At 44.2% G+C, this 14,816-nt stretch overlaps 1 protein-coding gene and 1 long non-coding RNA gene across 4 annotated transcripts in view; one reads left to right on the top strand and one right to left on the bottom strand.

Moving 5' to 3' along the window:
• Window positions 1-6,529, top strand: part of LOC143289991 (uncharacterized) — an 18,281-nt gene extending 11,752 nt beyond the window's left edge. For all 3 annotated transcript variants that reach the window (XR_013056305.1, XR_013056304.1, XR_013056306.1), the window contains exon 11: window positions 4,151-6,529. This is a non-coding gene — a long non-coding RNA (uncharacterized LOC143289991). The remainder of the gene's footprint in view (window positions 1-4,150) is intronic.
• Window positions 6,097-14,816, bottom strand: part of LOC143289989 (DNA repair protein REV1-like) — a 36,328-nt gene continuing 27,608 nt past the window's right edge. The window contains exon 17 of the mRNA XM_076599284.1: window positions 6,097-12,797. Coding sequence (XP_076455399.1) covers window positions 12,671-12,797 — 127 coding nt within the window. The 3' untranslated portion in view covers window positions 6,097-12,670. The remainder of the gene's footprint in view (window positions 12,798-14,816) is intronic.

Below are 14,816 nucleotides of genomic sequence, written 5' to 3' on the forward strand. Positions count from 1 at the left end.
GTACGAACTAACCCTTCGCTGTACGTCGTGGGTGTGCAGGCACCCATGGTTTCTGTGTACGAACTAACCCTTCGCTGTACGTCGTGGGGTGTGTAGGCACCCATGGTTTCACTGAAGAAATAAGACCTTGCCGTACGTCGTGGGTGCACAGTAACCCACACCTGTCCGTAAAGCAAATTTGACTTTTCTTCAGCAGACTTGCATGCGCAGTTTCCACTTGTGCGTGTAGGCTATTTACTCCAGTGCTTGACCAGGCGCATTGTGAATAAGTTTTGCCCGTGAGAAGAGAGTGTTGTTACTTACAAAAAACGGTTTTTTTGTTTTTGTTTTTGTTTTTTTTGTGTGTGTGTGTGTGTGTGTTGTTTTTGTTGTTGGTTTTGTTTGGTTTTTTTAGCGGCTACACGGCAATCCTCTTTCGGTCAAGGCTATCCCTAGCCAGTGCTGATATTTTTTAGCCCACGCGCAGTGCTGCTCGAGGCAAATAGCAGACTGTATAGCTATGCACAGGCGGCTGCATGAATGTGCGTGTATCTGCGTGTTTACATGTGAATATTATTGCATGTTTGAGAGAGACAGACAGACGGACGTAAAGAGCAACAGACATAGAGAGAGACAAAGAGACAGTGTGTGTGTGTGTGTGCAGTGTGTGTGTGTGTGCATGGAAAGGCTTATATATAGCGTGTAGGCATATAAAATAGATGTAGATATGTGCATGAACATGTATGTGAACTCGTGTAGCACAGTGCAGTTTCTCTCAAATACAGACGCCCACAAACTGATATTAGAGATAACATGCATATTTTATTCATCAAATACCTAAAAGAAAGATTTTTTTCTGACACAGTTTTAACTTTGTCATAGTTTATCCAAATATCAAAACAACATGCAAGCTCGCGTGCTGGCTGGCATTTTTTTTCTTTCTTTTTTTAGCCATAGTCGGGTTTTCTCTACTTTGAACAGATTAGGATAAGAATAAAATTTCTATATCAACTAGATTTTAGATCAATTGATTTCAGACTTACAAAAATATCCAGTTCTTAGAAAGGCACTTTAATTCCAACTAGATAAAAAGCTATCAATCAGTTGCTCCCGATCATTCTCTACAAGAAAAACAGTTCATTCAATATTGTTGAAGATATCTAGTGCAATAAATATTGTTTTCTGAAATTAGTTACAACTTTAGAGTAAAACTTACCGCAGACTTGAACCGGGATACGATCAACAAAAGACAAGGTCACTCTGATCTCTCTCTGTAGCGAGCCCAAGTGACGTCACATCGACAACACGTGGCGCGCAAGCTTTGCATGGGTGGCTCCACACCCACGACGTACGGCGTGCAAGGTTTATTCTTTGGGAGTATGGGTGTCGTGTCACACCCACGACGTACTGGGACATTAATTGATTAATAACTTCTTTGTTTATGTATAAAAGAAAATAATGTTCAGTGGATATGTAGTAAACTATATTATGGACAAAGTCCTGAAATTATGTGGAAGTGGTCTGGGTGATTTCACACCCACGACATACGGGAAAGGTTAAACTGCACTTTCCTTTTGATGGAAGGTAGCAGCATGAATTGAAGCGTTTCCTTTTTGAAGGATGGAAAACCATGGGGACTAGCAAAACTGGCAAACTCCAACAGTGTCAGACGCCTTTGTCATTGCTTGTTGTCCATGAGGAGAGAAAAGAAAGATTGATGAGAATGATATCCAGCGTGTGTCTGCGAGAAGGCTGTTGTAAAATTTGGATTTAAAAGGCGTAAGTCCAAGCTATAAAATATGAGATAGCTGTGATAAGAAAGTATTACTTGTGTCCAAGTGACCAAATTGTAGCTAGCTATGATAAAAGGGTATTACTTGTGTCCAAGTGACTAAATATCAGCTTGCTGTCAGTGGATGTCAGTCTGAACTCTCCCTAGAGGTCTCTCGTCTTGACTACTGTAACTCTATTGTTTGGTTTGCCTGCTTCATCCATACAGTCCCTTCAGCATTTACAGAACTCTGCTGCCCAACTCATCCTCAGAAAGAAAAGATCTGAGCACATCTCTCCTCTTTTCTATCATCTCCATTTGCTCCCTGTCTCACACAGAATAAAGTACAAGATCAGCACTCTATGTTATAAATGTATTCACGGATCTGCCCCTTCCTATATCTGTGGCTGCCTTCACCTCTACACCCCATCTCGCTCTCTATGATTGGCTCCGGATCCACTCTACACATATCCAGATTCAAACACTCCACTGACGGGCGCAATAGCCAAGTGGTTAAAGTGTTGGACTGTCGATCTGAGGGTCTCGGGTTCGAATCACGGTGACGGCGCCTGGTGGGTAAAGGGTGGAGATTTTTACGATCTCCCAGGTCAACATATGTGCAGACCTGCCAGTGCCTGAATCCCCTTCGTGTGTCTATGCAAGCAGAAGATCAAATACGCACGTTAAAGATCCTGTAATCCATGTCGGCGTTCGGTGGGTTATGGAAACAAGAACATACCCAGCATGCACATCCCCGAAAACAGAGTATGGCTGCCTACATGGCGGGGTAAAAACGGTCATACACGTAAAAGCCCACTCGTGTCCATACGAGTGAACGCAAAAGAAGAAAACACTCCACTGTCAGCCGCCATTCTTTCTCTGTCTCTGGACCTTTCATTTGGAATGAACTTCTTCTGCTTATCAGGTCTCCTCACTCAGCTCTTTCAAGTCTCTGGTCTTAAAACCCACCTCTTTCCAAGATAGCCTCCCTACCCTGCCTTTTCTTTGTCCTCTTTCCAAGATAGCCTCCCTACCCTGCCTTTTCTTTGTCCTCTTTCCAAGATAGCCTCCCTACCCTGCCTTTTCTTTGTCCACCTCTTTCCAAGATAGCCTCCCTACCCTGCCTTTTCTTTGTCCTCTTTCCAAGATAGCCTCCCTACCCTGCCTTTTCTTTGTCCACCTCTTTCCAAGATAGCCTCCCTCCCCTGCCTTTTCTTTGTCCACCTCTTTCCAAGATAGCCTCCCTACCCTGCCTTTTCTTTGTCCTCTTTCCAAAATAGCCTCCCTACCCTGCCTTTTCTTTGTCCACCTCTTTCCAAGATAGCCTCCCTACCCTGCCTTTTCTTTGTCCACCTCTTTCCAAGATAGCCTCCATACTTTGCCTTTTCTTTGTCCTCTTTCCAAGATAGCCTCCCTACCCTGCCTTTTCTTTGTCCTCTTTCCAAGATAGCCTCCCTACCCTGCCTTTTCTTTGTCCTCTTTCCAAGATAGCCTCCCTCCCCTGCCTTTTCTTTGTCCTCTTTCCAAGATAGCCTCCCTACCCTGCCTTTTCTTTGTCCACCTCTTTCCAAGATAGCCTCCCTCCCCTGCCTTTTCTTTGTCCACCTCTTTCCAAGATAGCCTCCATACCTTGCCTTTTCTTTGTCCTCTTTCCAAGATAGCCTCCCTACCTTGCCTTTTCTTTGTCCTCTTTCCAAGATAGCCTCCCTACCCTGCCTCCCTGCCTTTTCTTTGTCCACCTCTTTCCAAGATAGCCTCCCTCCCCTGCCTTTTCTTTGTCCACCTCTTTCCAAGATAGCCTCCCTCCCCTGCCTTTTCTTTGTCCACCTCTTTCCAAGATAGCCTCCCTCCCCTGCCTTTTCTTTATCCTCCTCTTTCCAAGATAGCCTCCCTCCCATGCCTTTTCTTTGTCCTCTTTCCAAGATAGCCTCCCTCCCATGCCTTTTCTTTGTCCCAAGTTTCTCAAGTTTGAGTTATGCATGTGTGTGAATAACTGGTGTGAAAGCGCTTTGATTCGTCTCTGGACAAGATTCGGCACTATATGAATATTTATTATTATTATTATAAAAGAGGTCTGCAGTCCAACATCTTTAACTTTGCTTGAGTTTGGGTCTCTAATCAAAGATAAGCGCTATATAAGTATCAATAATTAGAATAATACCAATACTCTTTCTAAATCTTACATTTGGTTGCTGATATTCAAGTACTGAGAATCCCGGACAAAAAAAAAAGTCTGAAAATGAATGTTCTGTCTCCTGTATTGGCCCCGTGATGTGGAACAAACTGCCCTTCTCTTGTATTGGTTTAACTGGACATCACAGTCTGTAAGATCTTTTTTTTTTTTTCTTTCTTTTTTGAGGGGGTGTATGTATACATTTGGTTTAACTTTTTGGTTTGCAGAGCCATGGTTGAACATGAGGCGAGTCAGAGGGAGAGAGGAGAGGCACGTTCACATCGTTTCAGGCAAGGGGGCGTTTACCCGGAGCAGTTGAAAGAAAATATCCAAGACTGTGAGAACCAGAACAGAGACTTGGAGGCACGAACTGAATTTTCAAGTGCCAGTGGATAAGCCTTTCAAACCTCGAGTTGAAGGCAAGGCAAGGCAAGGCGTGCAAGGCAAGGAGGACAAAATGAAAGAAAAAGTGAACAATCATAATTCTGTTACTGGTGTTAAAAAGATGATTCACTGTGTTGTCGGGTTGTGTATGCTTACCTCTTGCTTGCCACAAACAACGGCAACCACTATGAACAAAACTGAGCAGAATATGCCTGAAGGCTGTATGTTAGGATTTCAGGAAATTGGAAACGACTGCCCAGACAGAACACCTGGATTTGATCATAAGTGGAAAGAACTCAATGGTCTATGTTGTGTCAATTTCCCAGGGACTGAATTACACTGTCAAATGAACGAAGCAAATGGAGTGAAGTACAGTCTCTCTGCCTGTATACCAAACCACTCAGTTCCTCCTGGCAAGATAGGAAAACTGGTCATCAATGGGACAGGTTACCCAGAACTGGATCTGAAGTCCGATTGTGCCCCTGGCACGTATCGCTCAAATGCCATCAACTCCTCATCCATACGCTTCCAGTACTGTGAAGACGAGAAAACAAGAGGTGATCCCGGAATGGAAAAGGTATGCGATGGAGGGCCGTCTGCTGATGATCTCTTTGTCTGCAAAGATGGGTACCACTCTTCTTGTAGACATGGGTTCAATGATGACCGTGATTCATGCTCCTGTGACCGTTTAGATTGTGATAAAGGGTCACAACCTTTTCAAAATCTGACAGGCAGCTGCGCAGATGGCAACTTGACTGCCATATATGGCTGTATGGCGAGTCTGCCAGACAACTCCACGGTCAGCTATCCATCTACTGGAGGAAGCCGCACGACTGCCCAACCACGACCACCTGCCAGCACGAATGGAACCCCTGTGATTGCAGGGGTCATTTCAGGTGTCACCTTAATTGTCATTTGTCTCTTGCTGACTGCTGAACTTTTTTGCTGACTGCTGAACTTCTTTTCTTTCTGACAGCAGAACTTCTTTTCTTTCTGACTGTTGAACTTTTTGCTGACTGCTGAACTTTTTGCTGACTGCTGAACTTCTTTTCTTTCTGACTGTTGCCGCCACCTGTTTTCACCTAGAACCTTACTAGTAATGCCTGCACAGCTTTGATGTAGTACTGGATGTTCTGCTAAAGTCAAATTTGTCATTTCTTTCACCTTCTTCTCGTTGGTTCTATTATCTGTTCACTGGTACAAGGTGGTCTAGAAAGTAGAGTTGTACTTAATCATTTCAGCACACACATACATTCCAATACAGTGGATGTTGCAAATGGGAGAGGGAGTGGATGTGGGGGGTGATGGGATGAGGGGGTTGTTCTGATTTAAAAAAAAAAAAAAAAAAAAAAAAAGTCACATACTAAAGACCTAGCTAATTGTTGAGCAACAGTGACAGAAGGAAAATGAAACAAAACCGCTCTCTTTTTTCTTTCTTTTTTTTTTTTTTAATGCCAGATGAGGCCTTTAGGTCTGGAATATGTCACAGACAGAATAGACGGCCAGATGAGGCCTTTTGGTCTGGAATATGTCACAGACAGAACAGATGGCCAGATGAGGCCTTTTGGTCTGGAATATGTCACAGACAGAATAGACGGCCAGATGAGGCCTTTAGGTCTGGAATATGTCACAGACAGAATAGACGGCCAGATGAGGCCTTTTGGTCTGGAATATGTCACAGACAGAATAGACAGCCAGATGAGGCCTTTTGGTCTGGAATATGTCACAGACAGAACAGACGGCCAGATGAGGCCTTTTGGTCTGGAATATGTCACAGACAGAATAGACGGCCAGATGAGGCCTTTTGGTCTGGAATATGTCACAGACAGAACAGACGGCCAGATGAGGCCTTTTGGTCTGGAATATGTCACAGACAGAACAGACGGCCAGATGAAACAGAGCCAGTGAAGACAGCCAGACAAAACAGCCAGTAACACTTTTCCTTCAGAAATAGAATGATTCCTGTAATCTTTTTTTTCTTTTTCTCTCTCTCTCTCTCTCTTCTTTGATATATACATATGTTTAAGATAATGAGAATATGTTTGAGAATTGTTCTATAGCTCTGTTGGGAGTGATTGCTTTATTCTATAAACACAGTAGTGCCTTGTACTTATATATACTCCAGATTTAGATTCATGTATATTCAGTATTTTTGAAACAGCAGGTACTGGAAGATTTTGGATAAACTGAGTTGAGATGAAATAAATTTTTGACACTTTCTAGGTCGTGTGTGCATATGTGTGTTGGTAAGAGAGAGAGGGAGTGGGAGTGGTTAGAAAGAATAATCTGTCAGGGGCAGATATTTTTTAAGAACATTTCCATTTTCTAAGCAATGTTTCTGGTGGTGGTGGTTGTCTTTGTTATTTCATTGTACACGTAGGAGTAGCTGTGACCCAGTCGGTCAGACATTGGGACTAATGATCCAGTGCTCAGGGTTGGAGGCCCCACTTCAGCAATGGCAGTGTGTCCATTGGGAGGGTATTTTCTTCCGATTTTCTTCACTCCACCCAGTTATTAACGGGTACCTGACTTCAGTTAGGGAAGGCTAAAACGGTGGAAAGGAAAGGACTGTGCTCCTGCCTTCCTTTTCCGAGCCCTGGAGCCAGTTGCATTGCTTGGTTCCAACTTTTTGACAGTTACACGTTGACCAAACTACACCATTGGTCAGTTCCATACTACACACAGTTAGTAGTGGGTCACGACCATACTAGGCTCTTCCGTCCGAGCAATGCAACTGGCTTCTGGACACAGTGGGTATGAATTCACTGCCTTCCTATGCCCAGCCCTGGACACAGTGGGTATGAATTCACTGCCTTCCTATGCCCAGCCCTGGACACAGTGGGCATGAATTCACTGCCTTCCTATGCCCAGCCCTGGACACAGTGGGTGTGAATTCACTGCCTTCCTATGCCCAGCCCTGGACACAGTGGGTGTGAATTCACTGCCTTCCTATGCCCAGCCCTGGACACAGTGGGTGTGAATTCACTGCCCCCAATGGCCATAAAAGGCTATGGCACCCACCTTGAACCTTTTAACTTTTGTCATTTACCACATTTCAATTCTTCTTAAACATATTCCATAAATAAATAAAAGAAAATGTAGTAAGATTTGTGGCTATTTTTCAACACACACTCCCAGGCAGACAAAGTTTTGCATTTGGGCTATATGAAATATTTATAGTAATTTTTGGGCCGCTAAGGTGCCAATTTTTTACTCAAATCTGATCCCTATGCCTTATCAGCTGAATGCACCTTATCTGTGTCTGAAAACTAAATTCTGACCAACACGTGGGGCCACCTGAATCTACAAACTCAAAATATGGCAACATCGATGATCACAATAAATGCTCACATTCTCGCTGAACATCAACACTTCAGTCGTACCAATGTCCAATTCGACATGGTTCATGTCCACCATCAGATCAAATCGCATACTACACAAAATTTCAACTGAACATGATCACATTTCACCCTTAGGCCATGAAAAAAGACAGTGTCTGAGTTGGGGATAAGTTCATGGTGTGAAAGAAGATATATCAGAAGTGAACTGATCGTTTTTGAAAGTAGAACGCAAAGCAAAATGTCAATGTCGTCAGTGTTGGCGGATTCATGGGGGGCTGTTATTTGAGGGACATGGTGGCGGTCTCCACTCTGGGAGGGGCGCTCACTCAGTCTGGCTCCGCGACTAAGCCATTATTGTCGTTAGTAGGGGGCTTAGTAGGTGGTGTCCTAAGTACGTTAAAACAGAACAGGCACCACTGAACACCACCGAAGTGACTCAGCAGCAGTGCAGGGTCTCCTCTGGTGTGTGGCCTCCTGGCGACCTAACATCGATGGTTCCCTGTGGACTGCCAACGCTGGAACTGCGACGGACGAACCCAGGTGTGGCCGTGTATGGGGGAATCTAAATGAGCGGCGTGGGAGTAATGCCACTGAAACGGTGCAGATGATGGGGCAGCAAAAAAAAAAAAAAAAAAAAAGGCAGACGGGACTGAAAAGAAGGGCTAGCAGACTGGATTCTGATGAACAAGTATAGGAACTGGGGCTTTAAAACAGTGTACATTCCGCTGAAGGCTGTAAAATAAAACTGGAAAAAAAAACACGAAAAAAAACCCAGAAAGCAGCAGATAACAGAGCAGCCAAACAGAGTAACAGAGCCAAGTCAACAAGCAGAAGTCGTATTCCGATCCAGTTTTCCAAAGATGATGTCACTACTCAGAAGTCTGCTGTTAGCAGAGGCAAAACTGAGTAACTTCACTTTACAGCTGGTGCGGCTTATCGGATGTGTGCAGCTTATACAAGATCCTTTTTTTTCTTTTACTCCAAGGGGTGCGCTGCAGTGCATTGTAGGCGGAAAATTACGATAGTGAAACTTGATTCAGTTTTAAGTGTTTACTGTGCTTGTGTGTGCATGCATGCACCTGTAAGCACATGCATAAAAGAGCACATGTGAGCATTTATGCCTTACACATACCAACCATACAGTCCCACGATGTCTTCACATGCATTTCAACAGAAAAGGTGTTACTGAATACATGTGAATGTGTGTGATTCCTACTCCAGTCCACGTTTCAAGACAAATTCTGACAACACCAGACTTTCCAACAGACACTCGTCATAGAACTGAACTAGTCCAGGGGATCTTTAATGACGGACAAAATTGTTAAAGGTCACAGGTGGACAAGACTCAAAGGGTTGGAAATGCATGAAGAAACCAAAATGAGCATCCTGATATGAAACCAGAATAAGCATGCTGACCCAAAGCCAGAATAAGCATCCTGATACTGAGACAGAGTGAGCAGCATGGGATCAACACACTAAACCAAAAGCAACAAAGACCCAAAACAAACCAACTCGGCACACACACACACACACACACGCACGCACGCACACTAATATAATCTGCTGAGTGCTGCAGTCATTCACACCAGCTATCATCTCCACATTTTCACCCACTTCAAACCAAACTGAACAGGAAAGGGCTTGTTTTGGAAGTGAAATGGGAGGGGGGGTGACATGATTTTTTTGATTTTTTTTTTTTATAATAATAAACAATTAAATGAATCATTTTTATATGCTGCATGATCTTGCTATCTCTATTATACCGTTCACATACTGCTCACCAACAGAACATGCGCACACACACCTAAAATGAAGCCGAGGGAATGCTTGGCAAAATGAATGTATCTCAAGACTGATGTTAATTCATTTAGAATTTGAGTTTGATGACAGCAAGTTCCAAGTAGCTTGTCTTTGGCACAGACAGATTTTTTTCTTCGTTCTCTGCAAAATAAATTCTCTTTCTCTCCTCTCACATTCACTCCCAGATAATTCTTTGTGAGAGTTCAAAGTGTAATGTAATAAATAATTTGTGAAACAGTTCAAAGTGTAATGTAATAAATAATTTGTGAAAGAGTGTAATGTAATAAATAATTTGTGAAAGAGTTCAAAGTGTAATGTAATAAATAATTTGTAGTCATTTTCTTCTTCACTTTTCGCTGATATCACTTTGTGAATTATTCCAAACATAATACAATGAATGATTTATTTACAACATCAACAGTCAAACTCACTCATGAACACCTTGACGGCTGCTGACAAGTATGCTTGTCAGAGAAGGGCTGTCACCTCACTGAAATAACATGGAGTTTTCAGGTCTGGATATTGGTCATGATTCGTTATTTGGTAAGCACACAAACCCCTGTAACGACTGCCGCCTTGTCGCGGTGCAGGGGCTTGCGTGCCCTGACAACCCCCGGAGCTATGCCGGCGGGAGTTTTACTCCTGGCAGGTTCAACCAAGCCGGACAGGTCCGCGTGGGGTAGGGGCCAGACTAACTGGCAGTCAGTCCCCTGTGCTCACAGGGTAGGTCTTTAGGCCATGAGCTAAGGGCGGGGTAACCCCTACAGAAACCTAGAGGGCTGAAGACAGCGGTACTGGGCCAGCGCGCGCCTTCTAACAAACCACAGTGCCATGCAATTACGCACAAGAGACAGAGTTGGACAGATCATGTGAAACCCCCCTGTGGTCTTGAAGACCAAACACCAGAACATGTTCTGCAGACTTGTCCCCTCCACCAGGGACTGAGAGACACCGTGTGGCCAGAAGCGACCCCACTACGCACCAAGCTCTACGGCTGCAGACAAGACCTGGAAGCCACGACGACATTTGTCTCGCAGGCCAGCCTGACTCTGTGACAAGTGCGACCGAAAAGAAGAAGAAGAAGCACACAAACGGTAGTGACTGCAGTTCAGTTTCTCAAGGAGGCGTTACTTCATTCGGACAAATCCATATTCACCACACCATGCCCACATGGCAGATGCCTGAACGTCGTAGGTGGCAGAATGGTCGAGAAGCTCATCTGCCAAAGTGAGTCCATGGGTGGGTTCGAATCCCGCTCTCGCCCTTTCTACCAAGTTTGACTGGAAAATCAAAGTGTTCGTCTAGTCATTTGGATGAGATGATAAACCAAAGTCCCAAATGCAGAATGCACTTCCACGCACTGAAAAAGAACCTATTGCAATCAGAGTGTTGTCCTCTGGCAAAATTCTATAGAGGAAATCCACTCTGATAGGTACACAAAGATATAAACATGCACTCAAGACCTGAAAAAGCGCGTTGGGTTTTGCTGCTGGTCAGGCATCTGCCTGGCAGATGTGGTGTGGCATGTATGGATTTGTCTGAAGGCTGTAATGGCTCCTTGAGAAACTGAAACTGCAGTTCAGACTCCTGCCATACTGATCTCATTTCCAAGGACCAGCAGTGTAGGGTCAAACAGCGACAACTGTCCCTCTTTCCAAGCTCAAGATACGAGATGGGTTCTGGATTCTTGCCGGACTCTACCCAAGTTCAAACCCCGTTTCGGCACATTTTGGTGGGTTAAGAATTTGTATTTGTATTTCTTTTTATCACAACAGATTTCTCTGTGTGAAATTCGGCCTGCTCTCCCCAGGGAGAGCGCGTCGCTACACTACAGCGCCACCCATTTTTTTGTATTTTTTCCTGCATGCAGTTTTATTTGTTTTTCCTATCGAAGTGGATTTTTCTACAGAATTTTGCCAGGAACAACCCTTTTGTTGCCGTGGGTTCTTTTACGTGCGCTAAGCGCATGCTGCACACGGGACCTCGGTTTATTGTCTCACCCGAATGACTAGCGTCCAGACCACCACTGAACCGTAATTCGAACCAGCGTGCTCAGATTCTCTCGCTTCCTAGGCGGACGCGTTACCTCTAGGCCATCACTCCACTTAAGAATGGAGATTTTTCCAATCTCCCAGGTCAGCATATGTGCCCAGACCTACTCAGTGCCTGAACCCATTTCGTGTGTATACACATGCAGAAAATCAAATATGTACATTACAGGTCCTGTGATCCATGTCAGCGTTCGGTGGATCATGGAAACAATAACATACCCACCATACACACCCCTGAAAAAAACACAGTATGGTGGGGTAAAAACGGTCTTACACGTTAAAGCCCATTTTGTACACACAAGCGAACGTGGGAGTTGCAACCTTCCAATGAAGAAAAAAAGCTCAAGTTGCCATTACCAATTCAGGCTTGGACTTACTGTCTTACTGTCATCACTTCTCACAGAATCTCTCTCTCACTCTCTCTATCTCCTTTTCTTTCCTGCCGTTACACTTTTTGACTTGTCATTCCTCTGTCTCATGTTCATTTTCATCTTCATCCCTCTTATGACTGCCCCACACAACCCCCCCCCCCGACCCCAACTCCCTCATCACCCTCTCTCTCTCTCATGAGCTCTTGTCTCTCTCCTTCGCTTCCAACTTTCTCTCTCAGACTCTCTCAGTATTATCACAGCAGCCTTTCTCTCCCTTCCCTTTCTGCCAGTGTGGTATTCTGGGTGCACACAGGCGAGTGTGTTCATGTGTGTCTCCGTTTTTTGTATTGTATTGCATTACTCTTTTTTTTTTGTCAACAAATTTCTCTGTGTGAAATTCGGGCTGCTCTCCCCAGGGAGAGCGCATCGCTACACTGAGAGCAACACCTTTTCATTCTCTCTTCTTTTTTCTTTTTTTAAAAAAATTTAAAATTGTTCCTGCACGCAATTTTATTTGTTTCCCTATCGAAGTGGACTTTCCTACAGAATTTTGCCAGGGACAACCCTTCTGTTGCCGTGGGTTCTTTTACGTGCGCTGAGTGCATGCTGCACACGGGACCTCTGTTTATCGTCTCATCCAAATGACTAGCGTCTAGACCACCACCGAAGGTCCAGTGGAGAAGGTGAAAATTCTAGCGACCATGGGATTCGAACCAGTGCGCTAAGATTCTCTCACTTCCTGGGCGGACGTGTTGTCTCTAGGCCATCGCTCCACTCCGCTGACGACCCCGACAAAGGCGTCAACAGGCAGACGACCAGAGGGTTTTCAGGGAGCTGCCGTACGCTGCTTTCACCAGGCCCTGAGTGTGAGACACGATACTCTCCAAGGAAGGTTTCCACGTTGAACGGTCCTGCTGGATGATTTTTCTGAAAACACACACACACACACACACACACACACTCATTATTCATACACGCACTCACCTACATATACATACAAACACCCGCGCAAACACACACACACACACACACACACACAGAAAATCTCTGTCACATAAACACACGCACACACACACACACACAAAGAGAGACACACACACACACACACACACACACACAAAGTTATGTCTGTAAAGTATCCCCCCAAACCCCAATACTGATTCTGCATGTGTAAATAAGAAAACATTTTGCACGACACAGTAAAACAAGGCTGAGCGTTTCGTTTTTCTTCATCATTACCAAACAACTCCAGCTCTGCGTTCAACATCATTCTTGTACAGTCTTCACATCTTCCTTTCTTTCTGCATTCAGGGGCTACAACTACAACATTCACCAATATCTGCGGGTGGGATTTTACATGAATGATCGTTTTTTTGTTTTTTTTACCTCACCATGTAGGCAGCCATACTCTAATTTCAGCGGTTTCACACCTTTCTTGCTCCACATCCATATAAAATGGTCCGTTATCAAAAATTGGAACCTTTTTTTCATTACCGTATCAATTTAGGAGGAGCTGACTGTGGAATATAAAACCAGGACTTCCACGCAGTCAAACATGGTGCAAATAAATCAGGTGCCTCTCCAAGGAATGACTGACCCCCATCAACGACTTTAAACCCTTTTCTGCCGCCGATAAGTATGCTCACTTCACAGAGATACGATTCATTTCACAGGCCGCCCCCGAAAGCGGAGTATGGCTGCCTACATGGCGGGGTAAAAACGGTCATACACGTAAAAGCCCACTCATGTACATACGAGTGAACGTGGGAGTTGCAGCCCACGAACGCAGAAGAAGAAGAAGAAGAATTTCACAGGCCAAAACGTCCACTCATCATTCTTTAAGACTTTTTTTTCCTCTTCAGACCGCATTACTGTTTCCTCAGCAAGAAATTTTTTTTTTTTTCTAAATCATTACATAACTTACAAGCACACAAAAAGTTTCATTTTCAGTTTATCAAGGAGGCGTCACTCTGTTCGGACAAATCCATGTACCCTAACACCATATCTCCTCAGCAGATGCCTGACCAGCAGCATAAAACACCATGCCCTTAGTCTGGCCTTAAGTCTCAGCATACATATATATTTGTGTACCTATCCATGTCGGTTTCTTCTACAGAATTTTGCCAGAGGACAACACCCTCATTGCCGTGGGTTCTTTTTCAGTGCAGACAAGTGCATGCTGCTCACGGGACCATGGTTTATCGTCTCATCTGAATGAATAAATGCTCAGTTCGATTTTCCAGTCAGGGCGGGGATTCAAATCCAAACCCTCACGGACTCACTGTATTAATTTAAACAATCTTTAATTGTTCAACAGTATACATGATTACAATGTAAACAAAGACAAAAGAGCATCAACAAGCTTAAAGCTGATACTGTGCTCTCACCGTTTCACTTCAATTTTTACATGACGGCTGATGAACCATATTATCATTCGTATCAAATAACTCACTGTATTGGCAGACGAGCGTCTTAACCATTCTGCCACCTTCCTCTATCGTGTGTGTGTGGTCTGTTTCAGACTATCGTGTGTGTGTGGTCTGTTTCAGACTATCATGTGTGTGTGGTCTGTTTCAGACTATCGTGTGTGTGTGGTCTGTTTCAGACTATCGTGTGTGTGTGGTCTGTTTTAGACTATCATGTGTGTGTGGTCTGTTTCAGACTATCGTGTGTGTGTGGTCTGTTTCAGACTATCGTGTGTGTGTGGTCTGTTTCAGACTATCGTGTGTGTGTGGTCTGTTTCGGACTATCGTGTGTGTGTGGTCTGTTTCAGACTATCGTGTAGTCTGTTTCAGACTATCGTGTGTGTGTGGTCTGTTTCAGACTATCGTGTATGTGTGATTTGTTTGGGTTTTTTTGGTTGTTTTGTTTTGTTGTTGTTTTTTTTGCTGCCCCGTCATCTGCACCGCTTCAGTGGCATTGCTCCCACACTGCTCATTCTGTGTC

The sequence above is a fragment of the Babylonia areolata genome, chromosome 14 (assembly GCF_041734735.1).
Source record: "Babylonia areolata isolate BAREFJ2019XMU chromosome 14, ASM4173473v1, whole genome shotgun sequence".
NCBI lineage: Eukaryota > Metazoa > Mollusca > Gastropoda > Neogastropoda > Buccinidae > Babylonia > Babylonia areolata.